Source organism: Lampris incognitus, chromosome 13 (genome assembly GCF_029633865.1).
Source record: "Lampris incognitus isolate fLamInc1 chromosome 13, fLamInc1.hap2, whole genome shotgun sequence".
Taxonomy (NCBI): Eukaryota; Metazoa; Chordata; class Actinopteri; order Lampriformes; family Lampridae; genus Lampris; species Lampris incognitus.
Genome location: NC_079223.1, coordinates 51,814,065 through 51,834,064, shown reverse-complemented (window position 1 = coordinate 51,834,064; position 20,000 = coordinate 51,814,065). Strand labels below are relative to the sequence as shown.

Genomic DNA, 20,000 nt, shown 5'->3' with positions numbered 1-20,000 from the left:
CCATGTAGGCTCAGTCACTACTGCTGTGACCTGCTGTGTGACAGCAGATCTGATGATAAGTTTTTTATATAGCCATGTAGGCTCAGTCACTACTGCTGTGACCTGCTGTGTGACAGCAGATCTGATGATAAGTTTTTTATATAGCCATGTAGGCTCAGTCACTACTGCTGTGACCTGCTGTGTGACAGCTGATCTGATGATCAGTATTTTATATAGCCATGTAGGCTCAGTCACTACTGCTGTGACCTGCTGTGTGACAGCTGATCTGATGATCAGTATTTTATATAGCCATGTAGGCTCAGTCACTACTGCTGTGACCTGCTGTGTGACCTGCTGATCTGATGATCAGTATTTTATAGTCATGTAGGCTCAGTCACTACTGCTGTGACCTGCTGTGTGACAGCTGATCTGATGAACAGTATTTTATATAGCCATGTAGGCTCAGTCACTACTGCTGTGACCTGCTGTGTGACAGCTGATCTGATGATCAGTATTTTATATAGCCATGTAGGCTCAGTCACTACTGCTGTGACCTGCTGTGTGACAGCAGATCTGATGATAAGTTTTTTATATAGCCATGTAGGCTCAGTCACTACTGCTGTGACCTGCTGATCTGATGATCAGTATTTTATGTAGCCATGTAGGCTCAGTCACTACTGCTGTGACCTGCTGTGTGACCTGCTGATCTGATGATCAGTATTTTATATAGCCATGTAGGCTCAGTCACTACTGCTGTGACCTGCTGATCTGATGATCAGTATTTTATATAGCCATGTAGGCTCAGTCACTACTGCTGTGACCTGCTGTGTGACAGCTGATCTGATGAACAGTATTTTATATAGCCATGTAGGCTCAGTCACTACTGCTGTGACCTGCTGTGTGACAGCTGATCTGATGATCAGTATTTTATATAGCCATGTAGGCTCAGTCACTACTGCTGTGACCTGCTGTGTGACAGCAGATCTGATGATAAGTATTTTATATAGCCATGTAGGCTCAGTCACTACTGCTGTGACCTGCTTTGTGACAGCTGATCTGATGATCAGTATTTTATATAGCCATGTAGGCTCAGTCACTACTGCTGTGACCTGCTGTGGGACAGCTGATCTGATGATAAGTATTTTATATAGCCATGTAGGCTCAGTCACTACTGCTGTGACCTGCTTTGTGACAGCTGATCTGATGATCAGTATTTTATATAGCCATGTAGGCTCAGTCACTACTGCTGTGACCTGCTGTGGGACAGCTGATCTGATGATCATTATTTTATATAGCCATGTAGGCTCAGTCACTACTGCTGTGACCTGCTGTGTGACAGCAGATCTGATGATCAGTATTTTATATAGCCATGTAGGCTCAGTCACTACTGCTGTGACCTGCTGTGAGTTTTGATTGGGACTTGGCCTTGCAGCAGAATGCACAAGTCCTCCTCCTACCATAATGTGAAACTGCAGTTCAGAATCATGTTCCTTGACACATCTCAGGATTTAGTGGTGGTCCTACAGGTCGGCAGGCCAGGGTAGATAAGAAGAGCCGAGTCCTTTTTGGCAAAAAGGGCTGTGAGCATGCATCTTAACAGGCACTCACAGCCAAGAAGCCCTTTTCCTCTTGGGCAGACACTGATTCACCAGCAGAGCCCAGTGTGACACAATAGCCAAGGAACCGCATCCCTACTTCCTCCCCACCAGCCCATTTTGCCCAGTGCCACACTGAAATCCATTTTGAACCGGCATTACCTCAGAGATGCAGGCAAATGCAAATGAACTTGGTGGTCCCGCTGAGAGTAAGGGGGCAGTGCATCCTTCTGCCTCTAGCTGTCAAAGAGGGACAAGCTGCTTCCTCCAGCTTTGTGTTTATACCCACTGGCATCGGGTCCCTGAACACATGTGAATGCATATGCCACTGTTCTGGATGAGTGTCGCTTGCTGACGGGCCCAGACCTGACACGTCGTACTGGTCTTGCATCAGTATTATTCTACACACACTCATGCATAAACAGTTTGACTCTCAGCATTTCTTTGTCAATGGGACACTGAAATTGTGATATGTTGTGTGATGTTTTCTCTGTTTTTTCATATTTTCACCTTTTTTGTTTAGATACCCCCACATTCCACTGAAGGAGAGAGTGAAGCTCGCTCAAAATTGGTATAATGGGATGTGCAAAATATCTGCTGCTCTCAAGTGGAAGGTTAAGTGAGTGTTGTGTATGCTGCTGGCATGCTACTGTTCTTTCGACACTACAACACAAGCTGCTAGAGCAGCCATGAAAACACGGAATGATGCAATTTTAACCTGGTTTATCCATGGGACACATACTGTACACTACTCTCTAAATACACAGACACACACAGGCTTACTGCTCACCTGCTCATCACTGTATTGTTGATGTGTTGCTGCCTACCTGCCCCACTGCTGCATTAAGTCCGGGGCTTCGCATGTCAGGATCTGGACGGTGCTTGTGTAGCGTGGAGGGTTAGTGCTCTGCTCTCTGTGTTTGTAGTGTTGTTATGAAAAGGTTGCAAGCTTTGCATGAACAGTGCACCATTAGCTGGTTTCAGTGAGGATATTTTTCTGGAAAATCTTTTCCCTTCTATGCAAAACATAACGAATGTTATCTTGTCTAAGGAGAGCTTTCCTGGACGCTCAGTACATCAACACTTCTGTTTCAGTAGATGCAGCATTCTCATTTCTATTTTGATTTGTATTGTTTTCTCTTTTTGTGTATTGCCGTTTGATTCTAATGGTTATCTATGAATCTTAATCCCCCTCTCCGATTGTAAATCCTCCCTTCAGGTTGTTACCGTGGCTGCAGCTGGATGGGGATATTCTTTTCCTGTCTCAGGCAGACAAAATTGGAGCATACCATGTACGACAAGACAAGGGGAGGTTCCTGCGTGAGCCGTTTGCACTTTATTCTGGCCACCAGGGCGATGTGTGTCGCTTTGCTCTCACCGACGCCCACCTGGTCAGTGGTGGAAGGTAGCCAAGGATCACTTTCTTCTCAGTTTCTCTCTGCAGTACAAATGATTTCTGTTGTCCTCTTTGGAAGCAAACTATTAATAAAACAAACGGCAGAAAAACATCACAAATGAAAGAAAACCAGATGTGTAGGCACAAGACCAGCTTACACACACCTCAAGATGTTGAAGTAGTCTTTTGAAAGTCCCCATGTGTATCTTTCAGCGACGGCAAGATCCTGGTCCACAACAGGAGGAACAGCGCCTCAGTGGAGTTGTCCGGACACAACCAGGAAGTCAACTGCCTGGATTGCAGAGATGGAGTCATTGTCAGTGGATCCAGAGACCAAACAGCCCGGGTGAGACATCTTCTCTGCTGATGTCATGAACATTTACCAAAACACAAGTAGTCATTGCGTATACACCGATCAGCCAGAACACTAAAACCACTGACAGGTAAGTCAATAAAATTGATTATCTCATTACAATGGCACCTGTCAAGGGGTGGGATGTATCAGGCAGCAAGTGAACAAGTCAGTTCTTGAAGTTGATGTGTTTGAAGCAGGAAAAGTGGGCAAGCGCAATGATCTGAATGACTTTGACAAGTTACAAATTCTAATGGCTAGACGACTGGGCCAGAGCATCTCCAAAAGAGCAGGTCATGTGGGGTGTTCTCGGTAGGCAGTGGTCAGTACCTACCAAAGGTGGTCCAAGGAAGGAAGACCGGTGAACTGGAGACAGGGTCATGGACACCCAAGGTTCATTGATGCGCGTGGAGCAAGGGCTAACCTTTGTAGTCTGATCCCACAATAGAGGTACTGTAGCTCACATTGCTGAAAAATGTAATGCTGCCTATGACAGGTGTCAGAAGACACAGTGCATCACAGCTTGCTGTGTATTGGGCTGCGTAGCCGCAGACCGGTCAGAGTACCCATGATGACCCCTGTCCACTGCGGAAAGTGCCTACAACTGGAGAAGGTGCCCTGGTCTGTGTGTGTGTCATTTGCCTGGGGAAGAGAAGGCACCAGGATGCATTATGGGAAGAAGGCAAGCTGGCGGAGGCAATGCTCTGCTGGGAAACCTTGGGTCCTGGCATTCATGTGGATGTTACTCTGACATGTGCCACCTACCTAAACATTGTTGCCGACCAGGTTCACCTCTTCATGGCAACGGTATTCCCTGATGGCAGTGGACTCTTCCAGCAGGATAATGTGTCCTGCTACACTGCACACATTGTTCAGGAATGGTTTGAGGAGCATGACAAAGAGTTCAAGGGGTTGCCTTGGCCTCCAAATTCCCCAGAACTCGATCCGATCAAGCATCTGTGGGATGTACTGGGAAAACAAGTCCAGTCCATGAAGGCCCCACCTCACAACTTACAGGACTTAAAGGATCTGCTGCTAACGTCTTGGTGCCCGATACCAGAGGACACCTTCAGAGGTCTTGTGGAGTCCATGCCTCGACGGGTCAGAGCTGTTATGGTGGCATGAGGGGGACCAAGACAATATTAGGCAGGTGGTTTTTTTGGCTGATTGGTGTATAGCTTCAATGAAGAGCACAGATTCTGAAAATACGAACTCTCCATCGAACATGATCTCAGTTGTGCAAATGTCTCACAGTTGAGCACACGTTTACTGAGTTTATCTCCATATCGCTTAATGTCACACTAGCAAACTCCACTGACACTGCAGCGGTGCAGTAAAAGTAAGCTTTGCAGTAAATCACTGTTACTATCAGCCTGCATAACAGTTTCACATCTGTGTTAGATACGGGTTCGATGGCGGCTTTTCTGTAATGCTTCCTGCAGATATGGACCATGGCTTCAGACATCCCCAAAGACACAATTCCCATGTACGACAGAGTATGGTCTGTGGCTATTAGTCCCACGTTGAGGTAAGCAATTGTTGACAACCTCTCCACACTCTCACCGAGGCTTTCAGTTACTGTTTGACAAGTGCCGATAGTGTGCAACTGTGGAAACCTTCCAGACACTGTAGCACATACATTTCATCAGGGTGATTGGAAATTGAATTGCCGCACTTCAGGAATCATGAACAGTGTATTGTCATTTCTTACATGTACTTGCATACACAGAGACGAAATTTCGTTTCTCCCAGCCCACAGCAGTGCAACACAAAAAACACACATCCAACATTTCCTAAAAACAACACCATCAAAAACATACAAAAACAGAGAGGGAAAAAAAAACAGTCAACAGCACAGTGCACTCAGTGCAGCGCAGTCCAAAACAAAGTCCTCTGTCCAGAGAGGGAACGCCAGCCAGGATGACTGTCAAACTGCCGGTCTGCAGGCTAGCAGTTAGCTTAGCCTGCCCGCTTCCACATCCTGTCAGGCCGCCCTCAGTGTTTCCTCCCCGGGCACACAGAGCCGTGGTCCCTGGGCCTGTTGGATGCAGCAGACTAGGCTCCCCCAGCCAATCCAGTGCCAGCTCTCCCAGCCAGACACATTCGACACACCTCCCCCGCACTCCACAAGACAGTGCAGACGCAGACAAAAACACTGCACAGTCAACACTAGGCGAGGCTGCCACCAGACCGCCTTGGTGTTTCCTTTCAGGTACAGCTTCGGGCAGGGCCGTACAGCTCCGGAAAGGGCTGTAAGCTCTCTTAGCCGATCCAACGCCAGCTCTCCTAGCCATGAAACGAAAAAAATTGACGAACAAAATAAAAAACATCACATGAAGACACAAACTTAGATGTAGACATGGACAAAGACACTGCATAGTCGGCACTGGGTGAGGCCGCTGCAAACGCGAGTTTGCACCACCATCTTCCCACACCGGAAGTGTGGGAAGATAATTGAGAAGAAACAAGTTAATTTCACACCAATGCCTCTGTACAGAATTGTGACTGGATCACACAACAGAATGAATCATTAACTGGATTTGGGTTAATTACAACTTGGTTTATGTGTGAGATCACTTTGAACTGCACTGATGGAAATGACAGGGAAATAACAAAACAATACGGAGACGTGTTCCTGCCTCTGAAGTGCCTTTGATTTCTCAGCCATGTTCACACCATGAAACACACACACACACACACACTATCGATGGCAGAGAGAGACAGCTGTAACACAACCCATCACCTGCTCACCGTAGATGCAGGTGATGTCTCCATGTGGTTGTGAAACACCAGAGGTTCAGGGGGGGTTCCTGCCAGAAACTCCAGAGGTTCAGGGTGGTTCCTGCCAGAAACTCCAGAGGTTCAGGGTGGTTCCTGCCAGAAACTCCAGAGGTTCAGGGGGGGTTCCTGCCAGAAACTCCAGAGGTTCAGGGTGGTTCCTGCCAGAAACTCCAGAGGTTCAGGGTGGTTCCTGCCAGAAACTCCAGAGGTTCAGGGTGGTTCCTGCCAGAAACTCCACAGGTTCAGGGTTTTTTTTGCCAGAAACACCAGAGGTTCAGGGTGGTTCCTGCCAGAAACTCCAGAGGTTCAGGGTGGTTCCTGCCAGAAACTCCAGAGGTTCAGGGTGGTTCCTGCCAGAAACTCCAGAAGTTCAGGGGGGTTTCTGCCAGAAACTCCAGAGGTTCAGGGGGGTTTCTGCCAGAAACTCCAGAGGTTCAGGGTGGTTCCTGCCAGAAACTCCAGAAGTTCAGGGTGGTTCCTGCCAGAAACTCCAGAGGTTCAGGGTGGTTCCTGCCAGAAACTCCAGAGGTTCAGGGTGGTTCCTGCCAGAAACTCCAGAGGTTCAGGGGGGGGGTTCCTGCGAGAAACTCCAGATGTTCAGGAGGGTTCCTGCCAGAAACTGCAGAGGTTCAGGGGGGTTCCTGCCAGAGTAACCAGCTTGGCTGGTCACTACAGCATTTATTCAAAAAAGTTATATAAATATATAATAATTAATCAGCTTTTTAAAACTAGTCTTTGTGTAATGATACGATTATTTTATAATGTAATTGTAATGTTTATTACGCTCTCCGAACTGCAATAAACAGCGTTATTATTATGTTTTATTTCTATTTTTTGGAAATGTTTCCCCCTTTTTCCTCCCCCAATTGTATCTGACCAATTACCCCACTCTTCCGAGCCGTCCCGGTCACTGCTCCACCCCCTTTGCCGAACTGGGGAGGGCTGCAGACCACCACATGTCTCCTCCGATACATGTGGAGTCACCAGCTGCTATTATTAATACTTCCTAGTTTTACCCTGGAAAGGATCAGGCTTCAGGCGGTTTTCCACTCGCCGCTCAACACATGCTGAAGCCATGTTTCACTGTGCCGGTAACTTCCTCATTACTGACGTTACTGCATGTGTTAACTGTGAAAGTGGTATTTTCTCGTTGTCATAAAAGCAGATTAAAATGATTTTTTTTTTTTTTTTAATTTTTTTTTTTGGGAGATGAGAAATGTTGGCAAATTTGTTGCTCGACAGGGGCTTGTTTTAGAAAGCAGGTTTGAATCCCAGGTTACATTATTGTGCAACTACTAGCATTTATTCTTTCTCTTCAGGATCCCAGAAAAGTGTCTAGATATCTTCCCAACACTCTCCGGTGTGAGAGAAGCCCAGCAGTAAACTGTCTTAGTACTAGTGTTGTAGTACTCCAGATTGATCTTGGTCTCAAGACCATTTTTTGAAGGTCTTGGTCTCGTCTCGGAATCAACTGAATTTTTACTCGGTCTTGTCTCGGTCTCAACCCCTCAAAGTCTTGGTCCTGTCTCGGTCTCACCCTGCCTTGGTCTTAGTCTTGACTTAGTCTCAACCCCTCAAAGTATTGGTCTTGTCTCGGTCTTGATACACTTTGGTCTTGGTCATGACTTGGTCTCCGTTTAGGTGGTCTTGACTACAACACTGCTTAGTACTGACCACATAGGACTCAACATAGTATGAGCATGCCATGCAGCATTTAGCAGTTCAGGGTTTTTTTAACACACTCATTCAACCTTGACATATATCTCACTCATTCTCACCAACACCATGTACAGTATAATGTGTACCCACCCCTATGTGTACATTTTACACACCTACTTCCTCATGAACATTAACATTATTCTCTCTCTCTCTCTCTCGCTCTCTCTCTAGACAGACACACACACACACACACACACACACACACACACACACACACACACACACACACACACACACACACACACACACACACACGGGAACACACTCACACACTCAGTGGTCATAGTGGCACCGGGAGAGACTCAAAGATCTGAGAGGAACAGGTCGATTATCCACATCATTAATTCTCCAATTTGCTGGCTGGAATAGCAAGCCCCGCCATCGCCAGCTGCCCATCCATAATGGACACCCACTCTCTGCCGCTCACTGACCAATGGCCTGGTTAATTAAAACTCCTCTGAAAACTAGGTTTCAACTCACTGATAAACCTATTACCCCCCCCCCACACACACACACACAACCACCATGCTCACCCACCACCTCAGCTCCTGCCCTCTGTGGACCAAGCCCCCCCCCTCCCATTTTAAGGAGGCGGTAGATACCAACACAACCAGCAAACTGACTGAGGCTGACCTCATCATTTTTCAGTTCCCCATGTACTGGTTCTCTTTCCCTGCGATCATGAAGGGCAGGATTGACCAGGTGCCCACACTGGGTTTTGCCTACTCTTCAGAGAAGACATACAGCCAGGGTGTCTTCAAGGTTAAGAAGGCCATTCTGTCTTTCACCACTGGATCCCATGTTCAGTGCCAATGGGATCAACTGAGACATGAATGTCACTCTGTGGCCAATTCAGAATGGCATCTTGTACTACTGTGGCTTCCAAGTCTTTGCCCCCCAAGTCTTCTGGGCTCCATCCTACATCAGCTCCAAGGCCTGCAGTGCCATGCTGGAGGTCTGGCATACACTGCAGGGTCTACAGGAAGAGAAGGCCATTTCTTTCACTCCCTCTGACTTCTTTGACATGGAGAAGGCCTTCCAGCTGAAACCAGAGGTCCAGGAAGAACATGCCGACAAGGAGTTTGGCCTGACAGTGGGAACCCACCTGGGAAAAGCATTCCCACCCAACAACCAGATGAAAGCTGCATTTTACAATAAACTAACTCTGTGGACACCACATCAAGTTCACCAGGGAGGATGTGAAAAAGGACAGGTTAGCCTTCTTACACTGTGAAATTGCAGTTGGTGATGGGGGACATTTGATTGCTAATGTTTACCATAATCCAACACATACTGATCAGTACTTAAGGTTTGACTCTCATCATCCACTGGAGCACAAACTAGGAGTCATCAGGACGCTGTACCACTGAGCTGACAACGTCCCTACCGACACAGCAGCTGGGGAAGGGGAGAAACCCCACATTAAACAGGCCCTGGTTAAGTGTCTGTTTAGTTTCCCCAATGTACAAGTCACAGCAATCCTCCTGACACTTAACAGCGTACACTATATTGCTCTGTTTGTGTCGGGGGACCTAATCTTTGGGGTGGACCCCAACTTCTGGTGCAGCGTGTTTTGGGGTTTGAAAAGCAACTGAGACATGGTGTTTGGAAAATACACATCTCAGCTGTTCCGACACTCCCACCACATACGGAATCACCACTGGTTTACACTTAGACAGCTGTTGTCCTTCTCCTGTCTTTGAATGTGGGGTTTCTCCCCTTCCCCGGCTGCTGTGTTGGACATTGTCAGCTCGGTGGTGCAGCATCCTGATGACTCCTAGTTTGTGCTCCAGTGGATGATGAGAGTCAAACCTTAAGAACTGACCGGTATGTGTTGGTTTACAGTAAACATCAACAATCAAATGACCTCCATCACCAGTTGCAATGTCACAGTATAAGAAGGCTAACCTGTCATGTTCCACATCCTCCCTGGTGAACTTGATGTGGTGTCCACAGAGTTAATGTGGTCGGTAAAAAGTGGTACATCCTGAGATTTAATTTTAACCCAGGTGTCATTTACAAATCTGAACCAATGGCTTGGTGGTGTCCCTGGATAGAACATCAGAGCCTCTTTTCTACTTCCTCCATATACAAGTTGGCCACTACAGGTGAGACTGGGGAACCCATAGCACCCCCATGTCTCTCCCTATAGTACTGCCCCCTGTATGTGAAGTATGTGAACTGAAGACACAGCTTCAGGAGCAGACACACTTGGTCAGTGTTAAGGGTGGTCCTATTGCTCAGGGTGGGGTCGACCTATAATTTCATACAGACTACCCCTACTGCTTCATCAACAGGAACACACGTAAAGAGAGACTTAACATCATAAGAGACCATTATTTCATCCCCCTCCATAATGGTGTCCCTCACCTTATCCACAACATCCGTCGTGTTGTGAATGTGATGTTCATTACTGCCTACCAACGGGTTAAGAATAGATGCCAGAAACTTAAGAGATGTTGTAGGTCGCTGAGTTAATCATACTAACAACAGGCCGTAATGGCACATCCTGTTTATGTATCCTAGGTAACCCATACAGACTAGGTGTAGCTTCCCCTGGGCATAATCTGTGGTGTTCTAACAGCTCCAGACAGTCTATCACCTTTTTCTTGTAACCACTGCCTGGATCTCATTTCAGAGGCTCATACGTGTTCAAGTTGCAAATTGGTGTCATAACTTTCTCATGATAGTCTGTCTGGTTTAATACATACAACAGTGCATCTGCCTTTGTCCTTACTGAGAGTCATGAGTGCATTCCTCTCGTCTCTGCTGATGTTGGGGGGCGGCAGTTTCACATTGCTGACGCAGGCTGAAACTTTATTCCGCAGTTGCGCCGCTTCTGCGTCTGTGATGTTACAGGTCGATTCCATTGCTGTGGTCACTTCCACTAGCGGGATTTGCCTCGGTCTGACAGCAAAATTCAGCCCCTTAGCAAGGATGTCTTTCTCCACCAGGGAGAGTTGTCTGTCGGACAGATTCTTCACCCGCTTGTCCACATCGCCAGCATGTGTCTGGCATCCCTTTCTGTCTGCCATTGAAGGCGCTGTCCATTGTCTGCCGTTGTTTCTAGCTTGTAGCGAGTAGGTCAGACTTCTTTTGCTGCCTGGTTTTCGACTTTCCATGAGCCTTCTCCATGAACTCAATCACATGTTGGAAAGCAGTCTCATCTAGCTGCGATGTAAGTCTCTGTTGGATCTGTTCCTCTTTGGCTTTCAAACCATCTATGATAAAATTAGTTTTTTTTTTCTCACCCATTTTTCTCACCCATTTTTTTTCTCACCTATTTGCTCTGTCTGCACCTGAGGCTGAATCTCAAGTAGTTCCTGTAGTCTGCCATCACTTGTATTCTTGTACAAGTTCAAGGCAATTCTCACCAAAATGAATCAAAATTTCTTGATGTATTCCTAATAATCCAGGTAAGGAAATGTCAGAAAATTGACTCAGTTCATGTGGACACAAAGTTTATTGGGACAAACATTTCCTCACTCATCTAAGTGACTTTGTCAGTCTCAGCTGACTTGTATAATGACCCAAACCAACAATCAATTTCATATGCAGATTGCTGTCACCATTAATTAGAGTTACAATGGCCATGTATACTATTCACAGAGGATTAGGGAATAGTTGCAATCACTGCACACTCTGCCGGAAATTGACCCACCCCAAGGATCGTGTCCCGCAGCACACACACAGCACTTTAGTGTACGCTGTTAAGTCCCGGGGGGATTGCTGTGACTTGTACATCGAGGAAACTAATCAGATGCTGGTGAAGAGGATGGCACAATACAGAAGAGTCAAAGAGACCACCTATATGAAGAGGGAATGACCATTCCTGAACTGGGGGGGGGGGGGGGGGCTAAGAGTACATCTGTCTCCATCTTACAATGCTGTGATTGCAACTATTCCCCAATCCTCTGTGAATAGTACACATGACCTTTGTAACTCTAGTTAATGGTCATGTTCATTTGCATATGAAACTGATCGTTGTTTTCAGTTGTTATGCCACTCTATTGTTTATAAAGGTGGAGACACCTGCAGTCACTGTATTGTTTATAAAGGTGGAGACACCTGCAGTCACTGTATTGTTTATAAGGGTGGGGACACCTGCAGTCACTGTATTGTTTATAAGGGTGGGGACACCTGCAGTCACTGTATTGTTTATAAGGGTGGGGACACCTGCAGTCACTGTACTGTTTATAAGGGTGGGGACACCTGCAGTCACTGTAATGTGCATAAGGGCGGGGACACCTGCAGTCAGGAGAGACACTGTATTGTGTGTAATGGTGGGGACACCTGCAGTCAGGTGAGACACTGTAATGTGTATAAGGGTGGGGACACCTGCAGTCAGGTGAGACACTGTATTGTGTGTAATGGTGGGGACACCTGCAGTCAGGTGAGACACTGTAATGTGTATAAGGGTGGGGACACCTGCAGTCAGGTGAGACACTGTATTGTGTGTAAGGGCGGGGACATCTGCAGACAGCTGAGACACTGTAATGTGTATAAGGGTGGGGACACCTGCAGTCAGGAGAGACACTGTATTGTGTGTAATGGTGGGGACACCTGCAGTCAGGTGAGACACTATATTCTGTGTAAGGTTGGGGACACCTGCAGTCAGGTGAGACACTATATTGTGTGTAAGGGCGGAGACACCTGCAGTCAGGTGAGACTATATCGTGTGTAAGGGTGGGGACACCTGCAGTCAGGTGAGACACTGTAATGTGTATAAGGGCGGGGACACCTGCAGTCAGCTGAGACACTATATTGTATGTATGGGCGAGGACACCTGCAGTCAGGTGAGACACTGTATTGTGTGTAAGGGCGGGGACACCTGCAGTCAGGTGAGACACTATATTGTGTGTAAGGGCGGGGACACCTGCAGTCAGGTGAGACACTATATTGTGTGTAAGGGTGGGGACACCTGCAGTCAGGTGAGACACTATATTCTGTGTAAGGTTGGGGACACCTGCAGTCAGGTGAGACACTATATTGTGTGTAAGGGCGGGGACACCTGCAGTCAGGTGAGACACTATATTGTGTGTAAGGGCGGGGACACCTGCAGTCAGGTGAGACACTATATTGTGTGTAAGGGCGGGGACACCTGCAGTCAGGTGAGACACTATATTGTGTGTAAGGGCGGGGACACCTGCAGTCAGGTGAGACACTATATTGTGTGTAAGGGCGGGGACACCTGCAGTCAGGTGAGACACTGTATTGTGTTTAAGGGCGGGGACACCTGCAGTCAGGTGAGACACTATATTGTGTGTAAGGGCGGGGACACCTGCAGTCAGGTGAGACACTATATTGTGTGTAAGGGCGGTGACACCTGCAGTCAGGTGAGACACTATATTGTGTGTAAGGGCGGGGACACCTGCAGTCAGGTGAGACACTGTAATGTGTGTAAGTGTGGGGACACCTGCAGTCAGGTGAGACACTATATTGTGTGTAAGGGTGGGGACACCTGCAGTCAGGTGAGACACTATATTGTGTGTAAGGGCGGGGACACCTGCAGTCAGGTGAGACACTATATTGTGTGTAAGGGCGGGGACACCTGCAGTCAGGTGAGACACTATATTGTGTGTAAGGGCGGGGACACCTGCAGTCAGGTGAGACACTATATTGTGTGTAAGAGCGGGGACACCTGCAGTCAGGTGAGACACTATATTGTGTGTAAGGGCGGGGACACCTGCAGTCAGGTGAGACACTATATTGTGTGTAAGTGTGGGGACACCTGCAGTCAGGTGAGACACTATATTGTGTGTAAGGGCGGGGACACCTGCAGTCAGGTGAGACTGAAGAGGTCACTTAGGTTAAATGTTTCTCCCAGTAAACGTTGTGTCCAGATGAACTGATTCAACTTTTTGGGATTCTCCATCTGACAACCTCTCTTTTGGGTCATGTGTGTAACATGACCCATAGAATACAAGAGGAAGTGTGAGTTTGTGGAAGTCAAACAGGTCAAAGGTTAAGGTTTCTTTGAGCTCAATTGAGACATTTGGCACCAAAAAGATTCCTCTCTGAATACTTAATACCATGAGATGGCTTCTACCTATACCTGAAACACCGCTGTTTGGACAAGCCCATTATTCATCACCCACTCATGTAAACTTACACACACACACACACACACACACACACACACACACACACACACACACACACACACACAGCTAACCCCGTAGCCCCTGTTCTGTTTCCATCAGTGTCTCTGTGCTGATCCAGTAGATACCATCTCCAGGTCTGCGAGCTGGCTTTGTTGTGGCTACCGTGAAGGCCGGTGCAGGACAGGGACGTCTGTCCATGGTTGCTGTCCACACGGAACAAAAAGATCAATTCTGCCTGTGGGCGCTAACCTTGGCCTTGTCTTTTTGTTTTTGTCCTACGCAGGTTTCTTTTTCAATCACGTTTCATTTTCCAAACCATATTGTTTGCTGCAGTACCTGCCCACATGTCCAGCCTGCCCACATGTCCAGCCTGTGTTAGAGACACTGCAGTACCTGTCCACATGTCCAGCCTGTCCATATGTCCAGCCTGTGTTAGAGACACTACAGTACCTGCCCACATGTCCAGCCTGCCCACATGTCCAGCCTGTGTTAGAGACACTGCAGTACCTGCCCACATGTCCAGCCTGTGTTAGAGACACTACAGTACCTGCCCACATGTCCAGCCTGTCCATATGTCCAGCCTGTGTTAGAGACACTGCGGTACCTGCCCACATGTCCAGCCTGTGTTAGAGACACTACAGTACCTGCCCACATGTCCACATGTCCACATGTCCAGCCTGTGTTAGAGACACTACAGTACCTGTCCACATGTCCACATGTCCAGCCTGTGTTAGAGACACTGCAGTACCTGCCCACATGTCCAGCCTGTGTTAGAGACACTACAGTACCTGCCCACATGTCCAGCCTGTGTTAGAGACACTGCAGTACCTGCCCACATGTCCAGCCTGTGTTAGAGACACTACAGTACCTGCCCACATGTCCAGCCTGTGTTAGAGACACTACAGTACCTGCCCACATGTCCACTACAGTACCTGCCCACATGTCCAGCCTGTGTTAGAGACACTACAGTACCTGCCCACATGTCCACATGTCCAGCCTGTGTTAGAGACACTACAGTACCTGCCCACATGTCCAGCCTGTGTTAGAGACACTACAGTACCTGCCCACATGTCCATCCTGTGTTAGAGACACTACAGTACCTGCCCACATGTCCAGCCTGTGTTAGAGACACTACAGTACCTGCCCACATGTCCAGCCTGTGTTAGAGACACTACAGTACCTGCCCACATGTCCAGCCTGTGTTAGAGACACTACAGTACCTGCCCACATGTCCATCCTGTGTTAGAGACACTACAGTACCTGCCCACATGTCCAGCCTGTGTTAGAGACACTACAGTACCTGCCCACATGTCCAGCCTGTGTTAGAGACACTACAGTACCTGCCCACATGTCCAGCCTGTGTTAGAGACACTACAGTACCTGCCCACATGTCCAGCCTGCCCACATGTCCAGCCTGTGTTAGAGACACTGCAGTACCTGCCCACATGTCCAGCCTGTGTTAGAGACACTGCAGTACCTGCCCACATGTCCAGCCTGTGTTAGAGACACTGCAGTACCTGCCCACATGTCCAGCCTGTGTTAGAGACACTGCAGTACCTGCCCACATGTCCAGCTTGCCCACATGTCCACTACAGTACCTGCCCACATGTCCAGCCTGCCCACATGTCCAGCCTGTGTTAGAGACACTACAGTACCTGCCCACATGTCCACTACAGTACCTGCCCACATGTCCAGCCTGTGTTAGAGACACTACAGTACCTGCCCACATGTCCACATGTCCAGCCTGTGTTAGAGACACTACAGTACCTGCCCACATGTCCAGCCTGTGTTAGAGACACTGCAGTACCTGCCCACATGTCCATCCTGTGTTAGAGACACTACAGTACCTGCCCACATGTCCAGCCTGTGTTAGAGACACTACAGTACCTGCCCACATGTCCAGCCTGTGTTAGAGACACTACAGTACCTGCCCACATGTCCAGCCTGTGTTAGAGACACTACAGTACCTGCCCACATGTCCAGCCTGTGTTAGAGACACTACAGTACCTGCCCACATGTCCAGCCTGTGTTAGAGACACTACAGTACCTGCCCACATGTCCAGCCTGTGTTAGAGACACTACAGTACCTGCCCACATGTCCAGCCTGTGTTAGAGACACTACAGTACCTGCCCACATGTCCATCCTGTGTTAGAGACACTACAGTACCTGCCCACATGTCCAGCCTGTGTTAGAGACACTGCAGTACCTGCCCACATGTCCAGCCTGTGTTAGAGACACTGCAGTACCTGCCCACATGTCCAGCTTGCCCACATGTCCACTACAGTACCTGCCCACATGTCCAGCCTGCCCACATGTCCAGCCTGTGTTAGAGACACTACAGTACCTGCCCACATGTCCACTACAGTACCTGCCCACATGTCCAGCCTGTGTTAGAGACACTACAGTACCTGCCCACATGTCCACATGTCCAGCCTGTGTTAGAGACACTACAGTACCTGCCCACATGTCCACATGTCCAGCCTGTGTTAGAGACACTACAGTACCTGCCCACATGTCCACATGTCCAGCCTGTGTTAGAGACACTACAGTACCTGCCCACATGTCCAGCCTGTGTTAGAGACACTGCAGTACCTGTCCACATGTCCACTACAGTACCTGCCCACATGTCCAGCCTGTGTTAGAGACACTGCAGTACCTGCCCACATGTCCAGCCTGTGTTAGAGACACTACAGTACCTGCCCACATGTCCACATGTCCAGCCTGTGTTAGAGACACTACAGTACCTGCCCACATGTCCACATGTCCAGCCTGTGTTAGAGACACTACAGTACCTGCCCACATGTCCAGCCTGTGTTAGAGACACTACAGTACCTGCCCACATGTCCACTACAGTACCTGCCCACATGTCCAGCCTGTGTTAGAGACACTACAGTACCTGCCCACATGTCCACATGTCCAGCCTGTGTTAGAGACACTACAGTACCTGCCCACATGTCCACATGTCCAGCCTGTGTTAGAGACACTACAGTACCTGCCCACATGTCCAGCCTGTGTTAGAGACACTACAGTACCTGCCCACATGTCCAGCCTGTGTTAGAGACACTACAGTACCTGCCCACATGCCCAGCCTGCCCACATGTCCAGCCTGTGTTAGAGACACTACAGTACCTGCCCACATGTCCAGCCTGTGTTAGAGACACTGCAGTACCTGCCCACATGCCAGCCTGCCACATGTCCAGCCTGTGTTAGAGACACTACAGTACCTGCCCACATGTCCAGCCTGTGTTAGAGACACTGCAGTACCTGCCCACATGTCCAGCCTGTGTTAGAGACACTGCAGTACCTGCCCACATGTCCAGCCTGTGTTAGAGACACTACAGTACCTGCCCACATGTCCACTACAGTACCTGCCCACATGTCCAGCCTGCCCACATGTCCAGCCTGTGTTAGAGACACTACAGTACCTGCCCACATGTCCACTACAGTACCTGCCCACATGTCCAGCCTGCCCACATGTCCACTACAGTACCTGCCCACATGTCCAGCCTGCCCACATGTCCACTACAGTACCTGCCCACATGTCCAGCCTGTGTTAGAGACACTACAGTACCTGTCCACATGTCCAGCCTGTGTTAGAGACACTACAGTACCTGTCCACATGTCCAGCCTGTGTTAGAGACACTACAGTACCTGCCCATATGTCCAGCCTGCCCACATGTCCACTACAGTACCTGCCCACATGTCCAGCCTGTGTTAGAGACACTACAGTACCTGCCCACATGTCCAGCCTGCCACATGTCACTACAGTACCTGCCCACATGTCCAGCCTGCCCACATGTCCAGCCTGTGTTAGAGACACTGCAGTACCTGCCCACATGTCCACTACAGTACCTGCCCACATGTCCAGCCTGCCCACATGTCCAGCCTGTGTTAGAGACACTGCAGTACCTGCCCACATGTCCAGCCTGTGTTAGAGACACTACAGTACCTGCCCACATGTCCAGCCTGTGTTAGAGACACTACAGTACCTGTCCACATGTCCAGCCTGCCCACATGTCCAGCCTGTGTTAGAGACACTACAGTACCTGCCCACATGTCCAGCCTGTGTTAGAGACACTACAGTACCTGCCCACATGTCCAGCCTGTGTTAGAGACACTACAGTACCTGCCCACATGTCGAGCCTGTGTTAGAGACACTGCAGTACCTGTCCACATGTCCAGCCTGTGTTAGAGACACTACAGTACCTGTCCACATGTCCAGCCTTTGTTAGAGACACTGCAGTACCTGCCCACATGTCCAGCCTGTGTTAGAGACACTACAGTACCTGCCATATGTCCAGCCTGCCCACATGTCCACTACAGTACCTGCCCACATGTCCAGCCTGTGTTAGAGACACTACAGTACCTGCCCACATGTCCAGCCTGCCCACATGTCCACTACAGTACCTGCCCACATGTCCACTACAGTACCTGCCCACATGTCCAGCCTGCCCACATGTCCAGCCTGTGTTAGAGACACTGCAGTACCTGTCCACATGTCCAGCCTGTGTTAGAGACACTACAGTACCTGTCCACATGTCCAGCCTTTGTTAGAGACACTGCAGTACCTGCCCACATGTCCAGCCTGTGTTAGAGACACTACAGTACCTGCCCACATGTCCAGCCTGTGTTAGAGACACTACAGTACCTGTCCACATGTCCAGCCTGCCCACATGTCCAGCCTGTGTTAGAGACACTACAGTACCTGCCCACATGTCCAGCCTGTGTTAGAGACACTACAGTACCTGCCCACATGTCCAGCCTGCCCACATGTCCAGCCTGTGTTAGAGACACTGCAGTACCTGTCCACATGTCCAGCCTGTGTTAGAGACACTACAGTACCTGCCCACATGTCCAGCCTGTGTTAGAGACACTGCAGTACCTGTCCACATGTCCAGCCTGTGTTAGAGACACTGCAGTACCTGCCCACATGTCCAGCCTGTGTTAGAGACACTACAGTACCTGCCCACATGTCCAGCCTGTGTTAGAGACACTACAGTACCTGCCCACATGTCCAGCCTGTGTTAGAGACACTGCAGTACCTGTCCACATGTCCAGCCTGTGTTAGAGACACTACAGTACCTGCCCACATGTCCAGCCTGTGTTAGAGACACTGCAGTACCTGTCACATGTCCAGCCTGTGTTAGAGACACTGCAGTACCTGCCCACATGTCCAGCCTGTGTTAGAGACACTACAGTACCTGCCCACATGTCCAGCCTGTGTTAGAGACACTACAGTACCTGTCCACATGTCCAGCCTGCCCACATGTCCAGCCTGTGTTAGAGACACTACAGTACCTGCCCACATATCCAGCCTGTGTTAGAGACACTACAGTACCTGTCCACATGTCCAGCCTGCCCACATGTCCAGCCTGTGTTAGAGACACTACAGTACCTGCCCACATATCCAGCCTGTGTTAGAGACACTACAGTACCTGCCACATGTCCAGCCTGCCCACATGTCCAGCCTGTGTTAGAGACACTACAGTACCTGCCCACATATCCAGCCTGTGTTAGAGACACTACAGTACCTGCCCACATGTCAGCTGCCACATGTCGAGCCTGTGTTAGAGACACTGCAGTACCTGTCCACATGTCCAGCCTGTGTTAGAGACACTACAGTACCTGTCCACATGTCCAGCCTTTGTTAGAGACACTGCAGTACCTGCCCACATGTCCAGCCTGTGTTAGAGACACTACAGTACCCTGTCCACATGTCCAGCCTGTGTTAGAGACACTACAGTACCTGCCCACATGTCCAGCCTGTGTTAGAGACACTACAGTACCTGTCCACATGTCCAGCCTGCCCACATGTCCAGCCTGTGTTAGAGACACTACAGTACCTGCCCACATGTCCAGCCTGCCCACATGTCCAGCCTGTGTTAGAGACACTGCAGTTCACCATGACAACATCATTTCACATTTCTCTGGATTTGCCTGGACATGGTCTTACTTTTTAATCTTTCTTTTTCTTCTTTTCTACTTTTTTCTCTGTCAAATCTCATTTTCTTCTCTTTATCTCTTTACGCCAGTTCCTAACTCTGTCTGTCTGTCTCCTGTCTCTGTCTCCACT

General features: G+C 48.9%; 1 protein-coding gene and 1 pseudogene across 2 annotated transcripts in view; both read left to right on the top strand.

The window, feature by feature from the left end:
* fbxw4 (F-box and WD repeat domain containing 4) overlaps window positions 1-20,000 on the top strand; it is a 112,868-nt gene that overhangs the window by 1,690 nt on the left and 91,178 nt on the right. For both annotated transcript variants that reach the window (XM_056291948.1, XM_056291947.1), the window contains exons 2-5: window positions 2,098-2,193; window positions 2,794-2,979; window positions 3,184-3,316; window positions 4,765-4,850. In XM_056291948.1, the coding sequence (XP_056147923.1) occupies window positions 2,098-2,193; window positions 2,794-2,979; window positions 3,184-3,316; window positions 4,765-4,850 (501 nt within the window). The remainder of the gene's footprint in view (window positions 1-2,097; window positions 2,194-2,793; window positions 2,980-3,183; window positions 3,317-4,764; window positions 4,851-20,000) is intronic.
* LOC130123107 (NAD(P)H dehydrogenase [quinone] 1-like) overlaps window positions 8,348-20,000 on the top strand; it is a 15,934-nt pseudogene continuing 4,281 nt past the window's right edge.